Genomic DNA, 17222 nt, shown 5'->3' with positions numbered 1-17222 from the left:
TGCCGTCAGCCTGCTGTTTATAAACGGCAGGGCGGTGGCAGTCCAGGGGCGGGTTGCCGTTCATAAACGGCACCCGCCTTTTCTAGCTGTGCGCGCTACCTGGGAGCGCGCACCACCGCGATCCGGTGCCCGCTGTGTCCTCTGGACACAGTGAAACACCGATCATCGGACGGGACCTCTGTACGAGGTCCCGATCATGTGATCACTGATTGGCGAATCAGTGATCACATGCAAAGTAGTAAGCAAGATGTCACTTCTGACATCATTGCTTACTACGTGTGAAATCTGTGAATGATCACAGAGGTCACATGGTACAAGGCTATTCACAACAGCCTTGTACCATGTGGCAAGCTGTGACCAATCACAGCTCACTCAGTACTTCTCAATGACTGCAAGAATGCAGACAGAGAGAAAGAGAAATGATTGCTTTTACATCCTATATGGGTGTAAAAAAAAAAAAAAAAATCTTCATCACCCCCCACAAGTAGTACAGTGTCACCATGGTGACACTGTACTGCTAGGGTGACAGTATGTAAAAAAAAATAAAAAATAAAAAATAAAAATGTAAAAAAAAATGTTTAAAAATTATAATTTTTGGTTATAAACTAATTTGGATTTTTTTTTTTTACTAAAAAAATAACGGAATAAATTTTGAACAAGATTTACGATGAAATATTATTTATTTGCAAAATTTTATAAAAAAAACCCACTTTTTTTCAAAATTTTTGGACATTTTCATTTACATAGTAAAAAAAATGAAAATCCCAGCGGTGAATAAAAACCACCAAAATAAAGCTGTATCTGTCTCAAAAAAATGGTAAAAAATTCATATGGGTACAATATAGCATGACCGCGCAATTGTCATTCAAAGTGTGATAGCGCTGAAAGCTGAAAATTGCCCTGGACAGGAAGGGGGTAAAAGTGTCCGGACAGGAAATGGTTAAACTCCCAGGCAAAAGTGCAACTACACTGTGCAGGTGCTTTTCTATTACTAATAAATAGATATTAGCAGCTGACAAGGGCAGACCTGCCACAAAAGTGGTATATAACGAATCCCATGCGGAGTAATATTCACTATTATAGTGGATGCAATTATTTTTTATTAAGATCACATGGATCATGAAAAGGTAGACATTTATATCATGGTGAACACATTGTCAATCATGAAAGTAAAATAAAAAAATAAAAACAAAAAACATTCTGCGTTTTCACTTAGCTGCATATATATGGCAAAAACAGCCAGATAAAAATTGGCAAAGACTGCTTTTGTATTCATTATGGAAAGTCCATATATGAAATCCAGATATGAATGTATCTTCCGTATTCTTAATCTGTATCTTCTATCTTTAAAGGTATCAAAGTAATTCCTTCCAATTCATCAAAGTGTGGTGATGGAAGCATGTATAGCAGAAATCCTGAAGAATAATTGTGCAAATGAATACAAAAATCCCTGAATATTTGCTAAATGCCTGTCATGAACTTGCAGTGTCAAGATATATCCTATTAGTAAATCATATGGCCACTGATGGAGGCATGTAATATAATAGAATAATTTATTACCTTCTTAGCAGATCATCACTTGGATTGATTAAATTAGATTTACAATGTATGGCCGATTTCAATCGGCCGATATTTCTAATATAAAGTATTTTCAGTGGATAGCAGTAGTTCTGGTTCTAAAATAAACCAACAAATGTTATAGTACCAAGTTCACATGAAAATCATGGGCACTTCCAAATGAAGGAAATAATTACCCTAATAGAGACCATAATGTTTCCACTAGTAAGATGTGTATCTGTGTAAATCCTCTGTGGTGATGAGAGACGTATTCTCCTTTATACCAAAAATTGTAGAATAATTGTAGGGATATCTTGATTGTGCATTAAAGCACTAAACATTCAAGTAACGTGCCTAAAAAGGGCTCCAAAAATTTCTCTTTTATGTAAGAGCAAGGCGGTTCCTTTAAGGGATTCTAAGGACTGGTCGTCCCGTTTTGCATATACAGTTGTGACCAAAATTATTCAACCCCCAATGCTGTAAAGGGGTTTAGGGACTATAGTGTACATTTGGAATTGTATTCAGAATCAAATCCTACAAGGACGTTGTAACTACCCAAATGCAACTAAAATGACATCAATTGTTTATGTAATACAGTAGTAAATGGTTCTTATGTGGTTTCTTCATTGCCACAATTATTCAACCCCTTAAAGACTACCACTCTGAAGAACAGAGGTTCATACAGGTGCTTTCCATCAGGTATTGAAAACACCTGTGGATGTCACCGAGCAGCAATCAAGCATAATAAGCACCAATTAGGCAGCTTTAAAATGACTGTGATACTCAGCTCCTTCTAGACATTTACTGGTGTGGTTACAAACATGGTGAAGGCAAGAGAATGGTCCAGGAAGACAAGAGAAGAGGTGATTTCTCTTCACAGGAAGGGCAATGGCTATAAGAAGATTGCAAAGATGTTAAACATACCAAGAGACACCTTAGGAAGCATCATTCGCAAATTCAAGGCAAAGGGCACTGTTGAAACGCTACCTGGTCGTGGCAGAAAGAAGATGCTGACTTCGACTGCTGTGCGCTACCTGAAGCGTAGAGTGGAGAGAAGTCCCCGTGTGACTGCTGAGGAACTGAGAAAAGATTTGTCAGATGTGGGTACAGAAGTTTCAGCCCAGACAATAAGACGCACACTGCGTAATGAAGGCCTCCGTGCCAGAACTCCCAGGCGTACCCCCTTGCTGTCTCCAAAGAATAAGAAGAGTCGACTGCAGTATGCCAAAAGCCATGTGGACAAACCACAAAAGTTGTGGGATAGTGTTCTGTGGACTGATGAAACAAAATTAGAACTGTTTGGGCCCATGGATCAACGCTATGTTTGGAGGAGGAAGAACAAGGCCTATGATGAAAAGAACACCTTGCCTACTGTGAAGCATGGTGGAGGGTCAATCATGCTTTGGGGCTGTTTTGCTTCTGCAGGTACAGGGAAGCTTCAGCGTGTGCAAGGTACCATGAATTCTCTTCAGTACCAGGAGATATTGGATGGAAACGTGATGCAGTCCGTCACACACCTGAGGCTTGGGAGACGTTGGACCTTTCAACAGGACAATGATCCCAAGCATACCTCCAAGTCCACTAGAGCATGGTTGCAGAGGAAAGGCTGGAACATTTTGGAGTGGCCATCGCAGTCACCAGACTTAAATCCGATTGAGAACCTCTGGTGGGACTTAAAGAAAGCAGTTGCAGTGCGCAAGCCTAAGAATGTGACTGAACTGGAGGCCTTTGCCCATGAAGAATGGGCGAAGATACCCGTAGATCGCTGCAAGACACTTGTGTCAAGCTATGCTTCACGTTTAAAAGCTGTTATAACTGTAAAAGGATGCTGTACTAAGTACTAAGATTGAATGTCACTTGGGGGTTGAATAAAACTGATAATGCTGTGAGCACAGAAAAGACATTTGTGGTTATTTCATTATAACTGTTATGTTATATTTGTCTGACCTACAAGTGCCTCTTTAATGTAAATGTAAGCAAGATGACTGAATGATCAAAAGCAATGTCAAACTGGCCAAAACACTCAATTTCAGTGGGGGTTGAATAATTTTGGTCACAACTGTAATAATGCTTGTGAGATAAAAAATCAGTATTCACCTATAAAAGGCCCAAAACATTCTCTATATAGAAGAGTGCTGGAATTCCTAATTGAGGCACAGAACATATATGCAGCTAAGTGAAAACGCAAAATGTTTTTTTGTTTTGATTTTTTGATTTTACTCTCATGATTGACAATGTGTTCACCATGATATAAATGTCTACCTTTTCATGATCCATGTGATCTTAATAAAAATAATTGCATCCACTATAATAGTGAATATTACTCCGTATGGGATTCGTTATATACCGCTTTTGTGGCAGGTCTGCCCTTGTCAGCTGCTAATATCTATTTATATGTCGTTTGGTTTAAGAATCCACACCCTAATAGTGGTGAGTTGGGGAAATGCATTTCAATGGGTGGATACACCTGCTCCTACGACACGTTTTTCTTTTTTGTATAATCTTTTCTATTACTGTTGGAGGTAATTGGGCATGGAGATTGTAGCCTCTCAGGCAGCGAGCTGGCAATCCTTTCCTCCAACTCTTTCACTACAGAGGTGTCAACTCAACAGTCCCACTGGGCAGGCGTTAAACTAATAAGGAGGTGCATGCGAAGTTCCACTATGTGCAGGGGAAGCCAGGGGAAGAAATGGAAAGCTGTCTTACCACCCGAGAGGTATTTCCACACATGCTTAAGATGGGGGTCACAGTGTCAGGAGCCCAAATGGATTCACAACTGTGGGTTTGCATCTGCACAGTGCTTGTGCCCACTGGAGACAACTGTTCGCAAAGGACAGACCATTCAAAAAAGGGAGAGCGGTAGCCATATCTCGACAGGATCAAAATATACACACTAGCACAAGCGCATATTCAACCACATACCTACTTACAGTGACCCAGTTGGATGGCACATTAGACACCAAGGAATTCTTCACTTCTATTAAAAACTTAAAAAAAAATGTCAACATGAGAAAAATAAAATGTAAATAGAAAATGCAACCTAGGCATTGCAATACAGATTTAAGAAAGTGAAAGGTACAATCACTTAACAGAAATACCAAATTTTATTAAGGATTAGTTATTAACAACAATTTTGAACACACAGCCATGATCAATTTTGATTAAAAGAAACCTGCACTGAGAAAAACAGGCTTGTCAATACTTCCTTCTGAGAAAGCTTTTTAATCCTGTCACTTATTCCCTCAAAAATATTAAAGTGAATTTTAAATTAAACTATTATACAGTTGCAAGAAAAAGTATGTGAACCTCTTGGGATTACATGGAGTTTTGCATGAATTGGGCATAAAATGTGCTTTGAACGTCATCTAAGTCACAACAATAGAAGAACACAGTCTGCTAAACATAATACTACACAAACATTAGATGTTGCCATGGTTTAATTGCACATAACATGTAAACATTCACAGTGCAGGGAGGAAAAAGTATGTGAGGCCCTAGCTTAATGACTTCTCCCAGAGCTAATTGGAGCCAGGAGTGAGCCAACCTTGACTCCAATCACTATGATGATATTGGATGTATTGCTGACAGCTGTCCTGCCCTTAAAAAACACACACCTGTTTTGGGTTTACTGGTTTCAAGAAGCACTGTCTGATGTGAACCATGCCTCGCAGAAAAGAGCTCTCAGAAGACCTACGATCAAGAATTGTTGACTTGCATGAAGCTGGAAAGGGTTACAAAAGTATCTCCAAAAGCCTTGATGTTCACGTGTCCACGGTAAGACAGACTGTCTACAAATGGAGAAAGTTTAGCACTGTTGCTACTCTCCCTAGGCAAAATGACTGCAAGAGCACAGCACAGAATGCTGCATGAGGTAAAGAAGAATCCCAGAGTGTCAGCTAAAGACCTACAGAAATCTCTGGCACATGCTAACATTTTTGTTGAAACATCTACAATAAGGAAAATATTAAACAAGAATGGAGTACATGGGAGGACACCACGGAGGAAGCCATTGCTGTCCAAAAAGAATATTGCAGCACGTTTGAAGTTTGCAAAAGAGCACCTGGATGTTCCACAGCACTACTGGCAAAATATACTGTTGCAGCCATTGTTTTGTTGAATTACTTGTATGCTTTGGGTCATTGTCCTGTTGCATCACCCATCCTCTGCGGAGCTTCAGTTGGCGGACAGATGGTCGTATGTTTTCCTGCAAAATGTCTTGATAAACTCTGGAATTCATTTTCCCATCAATGGCAACAATCCGTCCAGGCCCTGAGGCAGCAAAGCAGCCCCAAACCATGATGCTCCCTCCGCCATGTTTCACAGTGGGGATGAGGTTTTGATGTTGGTGTGCTGTGCCTTTTTTTCTCCACACATAGTGTTGTGTGTTCTTCCCAAACAACTCAATCTTGGTTTCATCTGTCCACAGTATATTTTGCCAGTAGTGCTGTGGAACATCCAGGTGCTCTTTTGCAAACTTCAAACGTGCTGCAATATTCTTTTTGGACAGCAATGGCTTCCTCCGTGGTGTCCTCCCATGTACTCCATTCTTGTTTAATGTTTTCCTTATTGTAGATGTGTCAACAAAAATGTTAGCATGTGCCAGAGATTTCTGTAGGTCTTTAGCTGACACTCTGGGATTCTTCTTTACCTCATGCAGCATTCTGTGCTGTGCTCTTGCAGTCATTTCGCCTAGGGAGAGTAGCAACAGTGCTAAAATTTCTCCATTTGTAGACAGTCTGTCTTACCGTGGACACATGAACATCAAGGCTTTTGGAGATACTTTTGTAACCCTTTTCAGCTTCATGCAAGTCAACAATTCTTGATCGTAGGTCTTCTGAGAGCTCTTTTCTGCGAGGCATGGTTCACATCAGACAGTGCTTCTTGAAATCAGTAAACCCAAAACAGGTGTGTGTTTTTTAAGGGCAGGACAGCAGCAACACATCCAATATCATCACAGTGATTGGAGTCAAGGTTGGCTCACTCCTGGCTCCAATTAGCTCTGGGAGAAGTCATTAAGCTAGGGCCTCACATACTTTTTCCTCCCTGCACTGTGAATGTTTACATGTTATGTGCAATTAAACCATGGCAACATCTAATGTTTGTGTAGTATTATGTTTAGCAGACTGTGTTCTTCTATTGTTGTGACTTAGATGACGTTCAGAGCACATTTTATGCCCAATTCATGCAAAACTCCACGTAATCCCAAGGGGTTCACATACTTTTTCTTGCAACTGTATCTAGACAAGGACATACAGAATGTCCCCAAATACTTTGTAATATGAATACTGATTTCATTCTTGAATTTTCCATCTAGCTCTGCCCTCTTCCATCAATATATAAGGCGTGGAAGGCAAGAGTCAATTTTGGGAATTAAAGATTATATTACTCCAACATTCCATATTTCTTATACAGTAGGTGTCTGTTGTACCATGTGCTTGTATTAAAAAGTATCTTCTTTTTTTGTTTTTCTTTTGCATTGCTTCCTTTGTTTGAAATACCTGGTGATCCTGCCAGTCCTCCTGCTTTTTTATTTCAGGGTGACCACACCAGGCATGAGAGCACATACATCCCAGCATGGTCAGTTTTCTGTCTGTACTGGGAGAACAGGATGCCTGTCCTCCAATGATCAGACTTGTGCTGACACCCACTTGTGAATCACCAAACAGTGAATATTAGAAGCTGGGAGGAGAGGTTTACATATGTTAGAAAATAACCTTTAAGCCTCATGTACATTGGAACATTTTTCTGCTGGCAGCAGAAAAACACTAAATGCGGCAAAAACGCATGTAAATGCGGTACCACGTTTACCCACGTTTAGCGCTAAGATGCTTATTCATTTCTTTGGCCAGAGTACTTGCCAATTAAATGAATAAATGCCCAAGTGCTAAACACAGTTAGCGCTTAGGCATGTTTATAAATGTTTTTGCCGCATTTAGCGGCTTATGGTCAAAACCTTCTCCTGAATGCGATTTTTCTGCATTCAGGAGAAGGACGTTTCACTGGTCCTAAATGCTGCTGCTGTTAAACTCTGATGAAACTCTATGTGTGGATGGACAAATAGGCTTTTATTGAGTTGAGTTCGGGGGCTTTAGCAAAAAAAATGCCAAAATCTCTTGAATTCACGTTCATGAGCAGCAGTGTGCATGAGGCCTTAAACTATTCTGCAACTAATGGCAGGGAAGCAAGGGTTTTTCATGCTGCAATTCTAGAGTTGAAATACATGATTATAACAAGGGAGTTTCAGGCATGATTTTTTTTTTTTTTTTTTATTTAAATTTGCAATCAATTTGCAAGACTAAGTCACCATGTAAAGTGGATGTTTCTCCCCTTTCACTTAAATAAATAACATATATATCTTACAGTGTTATTTGCTGTTACATACAATTACTGTGCTTTGACTTTCTAGTCCAGCAAGGCACTATTTCAGGGAGCGCTCATCTGTAAACTGCAAGATTTTGGGGCCAAGACACTCCCCTTCCCCATGGCTTCAGCAACAGTAGTGTCAGGTGGAGGAATGCTATTTATGCTGCTATAGCCAGGGTAACATATAAACAGTAATAACAGCAACAGATCTTGTGCTGTGCATGCTTGAAATCTGGCAATTATATAATGGCCATGAAAACATGAAAGAGGAAAACATGGGCTGGCCAGGAAAACATGAAAGAAGTTGGCCACAAAAACATGAAAGAAGTTAGCCACTCATGAAGTCTTTTTTTAAAAATAGCAACATGTGACAGGAGGAGTGGAGCATTAGCATGTGGGGTCAAATGAATGGAGGAGGCAAGATTTTTTCTTTAAATGTCCTTACTTAAATATCTAATATACAGTGATGTGGGCAGTAGTAGATGAGGGGGAGGGGGTATGGTCCACTTTAAATTGTATTTTCCCATTTGCAGAGAAGTAATTAGTTATATACTGCAACGATTTTAACAAAATTCACTGCAGATTTCAACCTGCTGCCATTTGTACTGAAGCATACATTGTATTTACTGGTCCCACAGAGTCACCAATAAGTGTCTATAGATAGGATGTATACTCACCTTTGCCACTGAAACTATAAAAAGCTTTGGCTAGAAACATTAAAACCATTCTTGTTCTACAACAATGGCAATGACTCCTTGAAAGAGGAGATGTACCAGAACAGTATAACTGTTCTGGTACATCGCTTCTGAGATCTTTTTGATCTGGGTGGCCACAAAGGCAAACAGACATTCCAACAAACCTGAAAAATGGGGGTGTCCCCTCATTGTGAAGAGGACTTACTCCTTGGAAACTTTGGAAGTCCACGGTTTGTGATGGAATGGAGTCCCCCATCCAGGAGAACAAAAGGCAGGAGGCTTAGCCTAATTTTGCGTAGGCAAAGGGTGCTCTTTCTCCTGGCGATATCCCTAATAAAGCAGTTCAGTGAGGCTCCACAGATGTTCCCCATCAAAAGGCACACACAGCAAGCCTTTTGCAGTGTTGTTCTGCAGAGGGTCGGAGGTAAAAATAGCTTTTCAGGAGTAGACCAGTCACCGTACAAAACAGATTGCAGAAGAGAACATACAGGTAAGGTCTTCGAGAGATTCTGGAGCAGCGTGCCATCACGGCAGTGATCTTCTGCATAAAATCCATCATAGCTGCTAAAAAATTCTCTCTTGATAATGCAGGGGAGGGGGTTATGCGGATAGAGTCATGGCCAACTCTGAGTGTGCACACTCAACAGGGGACAGTGGTCCAGGTTGCCAATGTCAGGTCCTTTAGACAGCTGCCACAGAGCTGTTGGTGGATCACGAGTTGGAAAGTCCACAGGATTGCTTCCTGAATGCTTAAAGTCATTATACTGAATATCAAATTTATGGAGATGTTCTAGAGAATACCGAATCCACCCCATTAACAGGTCTACCTGGGGGGTTGTTCCTATCTTTGTAAATTTTGTCACTTCCACCCCATTAATAATAGCTTTACCTAGGGGGTTGCTCCTATCTTAGTGAACTTTGTCACTCCTGGTCTGGAGATTTTGCTTTTATTTGTTTTTTTTAAAGTGAGTGTAACCAATTTTAAGTGTTATATATAATAAATGGAATTACTCTGTGTGGATTCCATCTATTGTATCCTTCATATGTGTGCCATGTGAGAGATATATATTGCTGTGATAAATCACTACTGAATCAAATACGGTTACAGAGGAGGACTACAAGCCCCAGCGACACCAGGATATTTACACAAAGTGCATATGAATCTTATATACATTTAAGAGTCCGCAGCTGTTGGTGAGTTAGTGGGATCACTGGCGGGGAGCACAGCCCTGGAAGTCTGCACTTTATTTGTGGAAATAGTGCACGGCACTGTTGAGAGACTGCACCGATGTTTTTCACATGAATGAATGAAGAAACACGTAGATATGGACTAATTGGCTCTATATTTATGTTGATGCTTTATTTCATTTTTCATGATTTACTCTAACTAGGCAGCGCTCAAACAACTAATTTTAGTTATACTGAATAGTATACTGTAGAAACGTGAAATCTCAGTTGCTGTAACTGATTATACAGTGTAAGCTGGAGTTTGGCTTGAATTTATTAATGTATTTAAATCTGCTAGCTCATCTAACACTCCCTCCCCCTCAGATTAACAATGCTGCTGTCCAAAGCTTTCCCTGCGCTCCTTCATCCAGAGTGGAGGAAGGAGCAAAACACCTAAAGAAAAAAAAAGGGAACAAAACACCTAAAGAAAAAAAAAATGCAGCCACCACGTCTAATGATCGGTAAACTGCAATATATTACATTTTTGGTTTTGGGTTTAATACCTCTTGAAGCATGATGGGAGTAACTGAATAACATCGTTGTTTGCCCGAGTCCAATTTTTTTGAAGGGGATAGTATAACTCATAAGTCTTCCGACTCTGTGTTCCTTAATGAAAGATTAAGGTCTCTAACCTCTGTTCCATGTGATCCTCTGGAACAAAGACTGGACACTTCCAGGCACAGAGGAACATATGACTCACTATTTGGTTGGCATATGAAGTGAAAGGGGAGGGAAAGAAAGGCACATATATTGAGCTGGTATGCTGGCATTAATGTCAAGAGGCATCAGGTAGGAGCCACAAAATTTTAACCTTTACCTACTCTATCTAAATCCAACAAAAATATTTTGGCTATGCACATTTTAATTTAACTGCATCCCACCCGCCCGCAATGTACTGTGGACAGGCGTCAGCTAAAGGCAAAGCGACATACGGGTACATTACTCTGGCTGCATTAACACAGGGGGGTGCGCAGCGCTCCCAACCTATGACTCCTGTGTCCGGCGGACACAGCAGAATGAAGATCCTGGTGAACGGGACCCAGTGATCATGAGATCGCTATGCGATCACATGATCACATTAGCAAAGCTGCTATGAATCAATCTGATTCATAACAGCTCTGCTTCTCTTCCTAGTGAGCTGTGATTGCCCACATGATACATGGGGACAAACACAGCACCCATGTGACCAGCTCCAGCCAATCACAGATCACTATCTTGAGCTGTCAAAAACCTAACTTATTCATGACAGCTCATGACAGCAAGCTTTGCATTGCAGGATAAATGATCTTTATTTCTCCTGCAAAGCAAAGTGTGTAAAAAAAAATCCCTGATCACCCCCCACAGTAGTACAATGTTACTATGGTATAAATGTTACTATATTAAAAAATAAGCTTAAAAAAAAATAAAATAAAAAATCTTAAATTGAGAATTTCGGGGGCCTGTATGTAGCTAGGCTTCCAAAAAGTCACTCACATGTGGTATTCTCATACTCAAGAGAAGTAAAAGAATGTGTTTTGGGGTGTTATTCCACATATACCCATGACATGCATGAGCAATATATAATTTAAGTGACAACTTTGTGTAAAAATAAAAAAAGTCATTTTTAAAGAATTTGTGGCAAAAAACAAAATGTTCCATGGACTCAGCATGCCACGCTGCAAAATCTTTGGGGTGTCTACTTTCCAAAAAGGGGTCATTGTGGGGGGGTTGTACTGCTCTGGCATTTTAGCACCTCAAGAAATGTGATAGGTAGTCAGAAAGTCAAAGCTGTGTAAATTCCAATATATATACCATATATAACAAACCAATTAATACACATATATTGTGATTTTTTTTTTTTTTTTTGTACCAAAGACATGTAGCAGAATACATTGTGGCCTACATTTATGACTGACTTTATTGGATATTTTTTATAACCAAAAGTGAAAAACATAGTTTTTTCCAAAATTTTCAGTTTTTTTTGTTTATAGTGCAAAAAGTAAAAACCGCAGATTTTCAAATACCAGCAAAAGAAATCTCTATTTGTTTGAAAAAAAGGACATAAATTTAGTTTGGGTACCGCATTACATGACTGCGCAATTACCAGTTGAAATAGCGCAGTGCCGAACAGCAAAAAATGGAGGGGGGTACATCTTCCAGAGGACAAGTGGTTAAGTAGAACTATAGGCAAAACTTTATAACATTTTTTAATAGAATAAGGGAGAGTTATAATCCCTGTAAATTTTTTGCCATCTGGGGAGAATTCATTTTACTACTTGTTCTATAGCTAGAAGAAGCGAAAGGAAATCCTTGAAAAAAGGGAATCCCTTGGTATTTAGCTGTGCAGAATGAACTGCACTTCTGTGACCTACAGGAGAAGTATAGCCAAAATAGCTTCAGCCCTACTTCTCCTTTAACAGCAAAACAAAAAAATGCACACTTTCACCTTTATGGCTCTAATAATAATAGTAATTTAAAAAAAAGGAAAAAAAATCAAAAGGGTTTTGTTTTTTCCTACTGGTGATGTCTCCCCTCACTTCCTCTTGACCCATTTTGCAGAAAGTAAAGGGAAGTCTCCCCAATGGAGAAACAGACAACAATAAGAAGGTAACAGAAATTACAACGCTTTTCCCCTCTACACAAAATAAAGTTTTGGGTGAAGTTGAGCTTAAAATTGTTTAGTGTATTCAGATCAATGGAAGACCTCTGACTGACAGCTATGGAATGATGCACTATGCTTTTCTCATTAAAACTGGTTGGTTGTAAATTAAAAAAAAAATGGCCTAAGCATCTATAAATACCAAAGCCAGCCAGAGTCTGCTCCAGATGATTACACACAGAAATATGCTTCAGAATGTAAGCAAACACAACGGCTATTAAAGCAAAAGATAAATAGGTAATTAGACACTAGAGGCTAATAATGTAGTGTGTTACTTCTGGTACATCAGCCATGTAAAGACTGTACAAAACACTTCTCCTTAACGAGGCTTCATTATGTCACATACAGGAGCAAGGATGCTTTCATAACACAAAGGACAAAGAACTGCACACAAACACCTTAAAACACACATATTGTTATTTATTCAATGTAATTACCTCTTGCCCAGACACTGAAGTGTAAGAAATGGAAGGGTTTTTCAATATTTTTTGGATATCAGTAAGATGAAGACGAATTTGTGAAATTACTTCTTGGATCTCCGCCTTCCTTTCACTGACTACTGGAAAATCTGTGAGATCTTTAAAAAGTTCAGTTTTGTTCCCAGTCCTAAAACAGAACAATCTGGGTTAAATAAACAATGAACCTCCTGTCACAATCTTGCACACAGAGATGGGCGCGGTCATCCACTCTGCTCCAAACATCTACATTTTGGTATCTCTCCCCAAAACACATCAGTCTCCCTCCTCCGATTTCCCCCCTCCCTCAGGAATGCGTTCAGCATACCTTGCTAAGTGGCTGTCTATACAATCCTCTTGCCAAATAAGGTATTGGCTTGTCAGTGGTAGGAAGATACCAGTTGATTTTGTGTAGAAAAAAAAGCTGTTATGCTTGCTGTGTAGTCAGAGAAGTGAGGACATCCGGCGTTTTACCATCTAGCAAACCGAAAGCAAAGGAGAATCGCGCTGTATCAACGAAACTGAGTGCGAGACCAGAAATCCCTTTTTAGCTCATCAGACTTGAAACTGCTTAACCCCAGGCATTTATTTGGCAAGTACTTATTTACCTAAACTTCTTTCTGTTATCTGTTTGCTGTGCTGTTGTGCTCTGTATATTTATATATATAGTATATTGGTTACATATTCTCTGTAAATATTTTTACTGCACCCTTTCGACCTTTTGGTAATAAATCTTACTTTCTAAAAGTGTTGAACTGTTTCTATAGCTCCTGAATATAACTTACGAATCCCTGCCGCTGAAGAGTGCTACTATGAGTATTTAACCCTCTGTATAACCGTTCTGTAGAGATAGCGGGATACTGACAGTTAACCAATCATCCTAGTGTATTGCTGAGTTTCCTCTTTCTCTGTATAAAAAGGAGGTGTGGCAGTGTGAAGGGTTAATTGCGTAAGTAACCTGACCCAGTAACAATCGCATTAAGGCTGCCGGTATGTCGATTGTGGTCCAATTAGCTGGAAAATCGGTGCGAAGGGTGCAGCTGGGTGTGGCATTGTTACGCACATGACATCGCGGTTTTAGGTTGGCTAGTCCTTCAGTCACGAATTTGGTGAGAAGGGCTGGGGTCTGACGCCGCGCCCGTCACATATTGGTGGTAGCGATCATGGGATCGTCACACCTCCTGCATTGCCCAATTTTGGGTCTGTCTATGTCTCAGCAGAAATTGCCATCCTAAATATTTATTTCGGCCAAACGTGCTATAGCTCAAGCTTGGAGAACCCCTTCGGTTGTCTTCCAGGGGGTGAAGACCCGAATGAATGCTATGTTGATCAATGAACAGATGTCTAGCGTTCTTCAAGATTCTCATCCGTGATTCCTTAAGGTTAACCTTGGATACATTATTCCTTGCCATCCCTGCCTCGTACCAGTTATGGCCTCTTATAGTCGTTGCCTGTGCTAGCCCTGGATCTGGGATTCTTCAAGTTTTCCTTTTCTCCATGTTTCCTTTCTGATTCTTTCTTTTTTTCTTATTTTTTTATATTTTCTTTTTCCTTCCTTCTAACCTTTTTCTTTTTTCTCTTCTTTTTCCAGTAATCTGATGGATTGCTGCTGCTATTATTTGGTTCGGCTTTTTGCCTCCCTCCTTGATGTCATTGGATATTCCGTTATTTGGCTAATACAAGTCAGCAGGATGTATCTGTTTATGTGTTATTGGTCTGCTCTGCCCCTGCGTGGGCGTATCTTGAGCTTGTTGTATTCTTAAAACAAAATTTTCTTAATAAAAATATTGAAACAGAAAGAAACAATGAACCCTGAAGAAACCTAGATTAAATATGAGTATTATTTATGGACACCAGTGAAATAATTCCAGGAACTTATCAAAACCAATGACGATTAAAGCAAACATAGCACTTTGTCTATACTAGGCAAAGATTACAGGTTTTCTTCATGACAAGCACACTTAGCAAGCCCCAACCTTTTCCCAAGTGTCAATACTTGGGCCTGGTGGTGAACACTCAGGCACCCCGTAATACACTATGGGAAAGAAGAGGGAGTGTCTTAGGTTCCCCTTACCCAGAGGTATCTCTCAGTGGAAGAATTCAGAAAATGACAAAAGAAAAGCTAGCTGAGACAAATAAAGAAAACCTGTTACGTTGTCTACTATAGCCAAAATAAAAATTTAGTTCAAGAAAAAAAAATGATTTGACGTGCTGTTCACTGGAGATAAATTCTGATTACGAATTTTGGCATCATATGCTCAATTTAAGTAGTCCAGTGGCCATACATCTCGCTGAGAGCAACAGGTTAATAAACTGCCACGAACCTTTGGGATCACTAGGAGGACTTTTTTCAAAAAAGAAATGCTCTCCATAGAACACCTTAGTGTTTATTCCATGCTGTGCCTACATTTTACATAATGCAAGATGTAGTGTTAAGCCTACAATGTCCTTTGGAGTGTTCTCCACAAAATGCTGCAGAAAATATTCTGTGATTGGAGGAGAGAACGGTCACTTGACCTGTCAAGAGCTCTCTTCTTCACAGCAGTTTTTCCTGTCAATTATAAAATGAAAGGGGTTTTGCCTACCTGCCGTGCTTTACAAATGTGCTGAGTACTTTTATGAAGCAAGGTGTTTTTGCTGTCTGTGATAAGGTCATACCATTGCATTATAAAATAGGTCCATAGGCCATAGGTCCCAGACTCCATGTTTGTCTTCTCCCAGCAATTGCTACCATGGGGCACAAATTGTATGAGAACACATAAGGGGAACATTCACAGATGATTTCCATTGTGTTTTGAAAGCACTAAAAGGGCTGACATGTCAGTTTTAGCTTTATTTCTTAATTTATCTTTCCTAAAACTCCCAATTTAGCTACGGACTACCCCCAACCCCTGCCAAAGCCACATGTCTGGCCATTCCAAGATAAGCATGGAGCCCTCAAATGGGGTCACAAAGATGGCAATGTAATGTAAAGATTACTAGCAAGGTGTTTTTGCTGTCCGAGCAGTAGAATAGCCTGGTTGATTCACCAGTTTTATCCTTTTTGGATGGACTTGGCCACGAAACCTAATGTACAACTTTATAAATAGAACACCCTAACATTTTTCTTCTCTTAGCACAAAATACTTACTTGGCTGCCTCTTCATTTAACACCTCTGCAAACTTCTGTACTGGACTTAAGACTTGTGGAATCTCTGTAAAAATCTTCTTCAGCAAAGTGGATTTAACTTGAGATTTAATGGCAGGAATCAATGCTTCAAGCTGGTTTTCCAAGTGACACAACGTGTTGGCTATTAAGAAAAACTCCTGGGGGGAACACTGCAAAGCAAATTGCATCATAAAATATTTAGCCTTAAAAGAGCAAATACTATCTACACTTGTTGCATTACTAACACATGTCAAATTTATTCACCTTTAAACTCAATTAAATTTATTGATTTGACAAAGGCCTTAACCAGTGGCGTCTGTTGTCACTTTCAGGAGCAACACTTGGGAGGTGAACAGTGCCAATAAAACAACCTTTAGAGCTGGGAATTACTGCAGTATAGCTGCCTCAAACAGTAAATCTGACAGTACATTTTGTGAAGTGTGAATATTGACAGTTTACCCAGAGATCCAGAATGTAAATGTTTGTAACAATTAAGATGAAATTTGTACTTATGCTTTGGTTAAAGGCTAAATTCACCTTTAAAGAGATAATAAATGTGCATTGTTTGCAGGTAAAAAAAAAGGGCATTTATAATTCTTTTTCCTCAGGAGCTTGCAGAGAGCATTGCACCGCAATCAGCAGATCATGGCTGCAATGTCAGACTACTGCAGGCATGGCCTACAGCTTTCTGCCTGTACATCTGTGCAGACTGTCTGTTTGAAAGCTGTAGGAAGTGTCAAGGAAGTAAAAGAGTGCTCACCAGCATCCTCTCATTTACAGTGCCTTGAAAAAGTATTCATACCCCTTGAAATTTTACACATTTTGTCATGTTACAACTAAAAACATAAGTTTATTTTATTGGGATTTTATGCGATAGACCAACAGAAAATGGCACATAATTGTGAAGTGGAAGGAAAATAATAAATTGTTTTAAACATTTTTCACAAAGAAATATCTGAAAAGTGTGGTGTGCATTTGTGTTCAGCCCCTTTACTATGATACCCCTAACTAAAATCTAGAGGAACCACTTTGTAAAACCTTTTGCTGCAATTACAGCTGCAAGTCTTTTTAGATATGTCTCTACCAGCTTGGCACATCTAGAGAGTGAAATTTTTGCTCATTCTTCTTTGCAAAATAAA

The 17222-nt window shown here is 39.6% G+C and overlaps 1 protein-coding gene across 2 annotated transcripts in view; it reads right to left on the bottom strand.

Annotated features, from left to right (window-relative positions):
- Window positions 1-17222, bottom strand: part of MSH3 (mutS homolog 3) — a 240024-nt gene that overhangs the window by 89281 nt on the left and 133521 nt on the right. Inside the window, exons 14-16 of one of the 2 annotated variants that reach the window (XM_089693221.1) lie at window positions 16066-16253; window positions 12918-13086; window positions 4480-4544 (exon numbers count right to left, since the gene is read on the bottom strand). In XM_089693221.1, the coding sequence (XP_089549347.1) occupies window positions 4480-4544; window positions 12918-13086; window positions 16066-16253 (422 nt within the window). The remainder of the gene's footprint in view (window positions 1-4479; window positions 4545-12917; window positions 13087-16065; window positions 16254-17222) is intronic. The other variant, XM_089693222.1, reaches the window with a different exon arrangement.

Source organism: Staurois parvus, unplaced genomic scaffold (genome assembly GCF_062004578.1).
Source record: "Staurois parvus isolate SC_StPar_1 unplaced genomic scaffold, SC_StPar_1.0 ptg000618l, whole genome shotgun sequence".
Classification (NCBI taxonomy): Eukaryota; Metazoa; Chordata; class Amphibia; order Anura; family Ranidae; genus Staurois; species Staurois parvus.
Note: the sequence above shows the minus strand (reverse complement) of the source record. Positions and strands in the feature narration are given on the sequence as shown.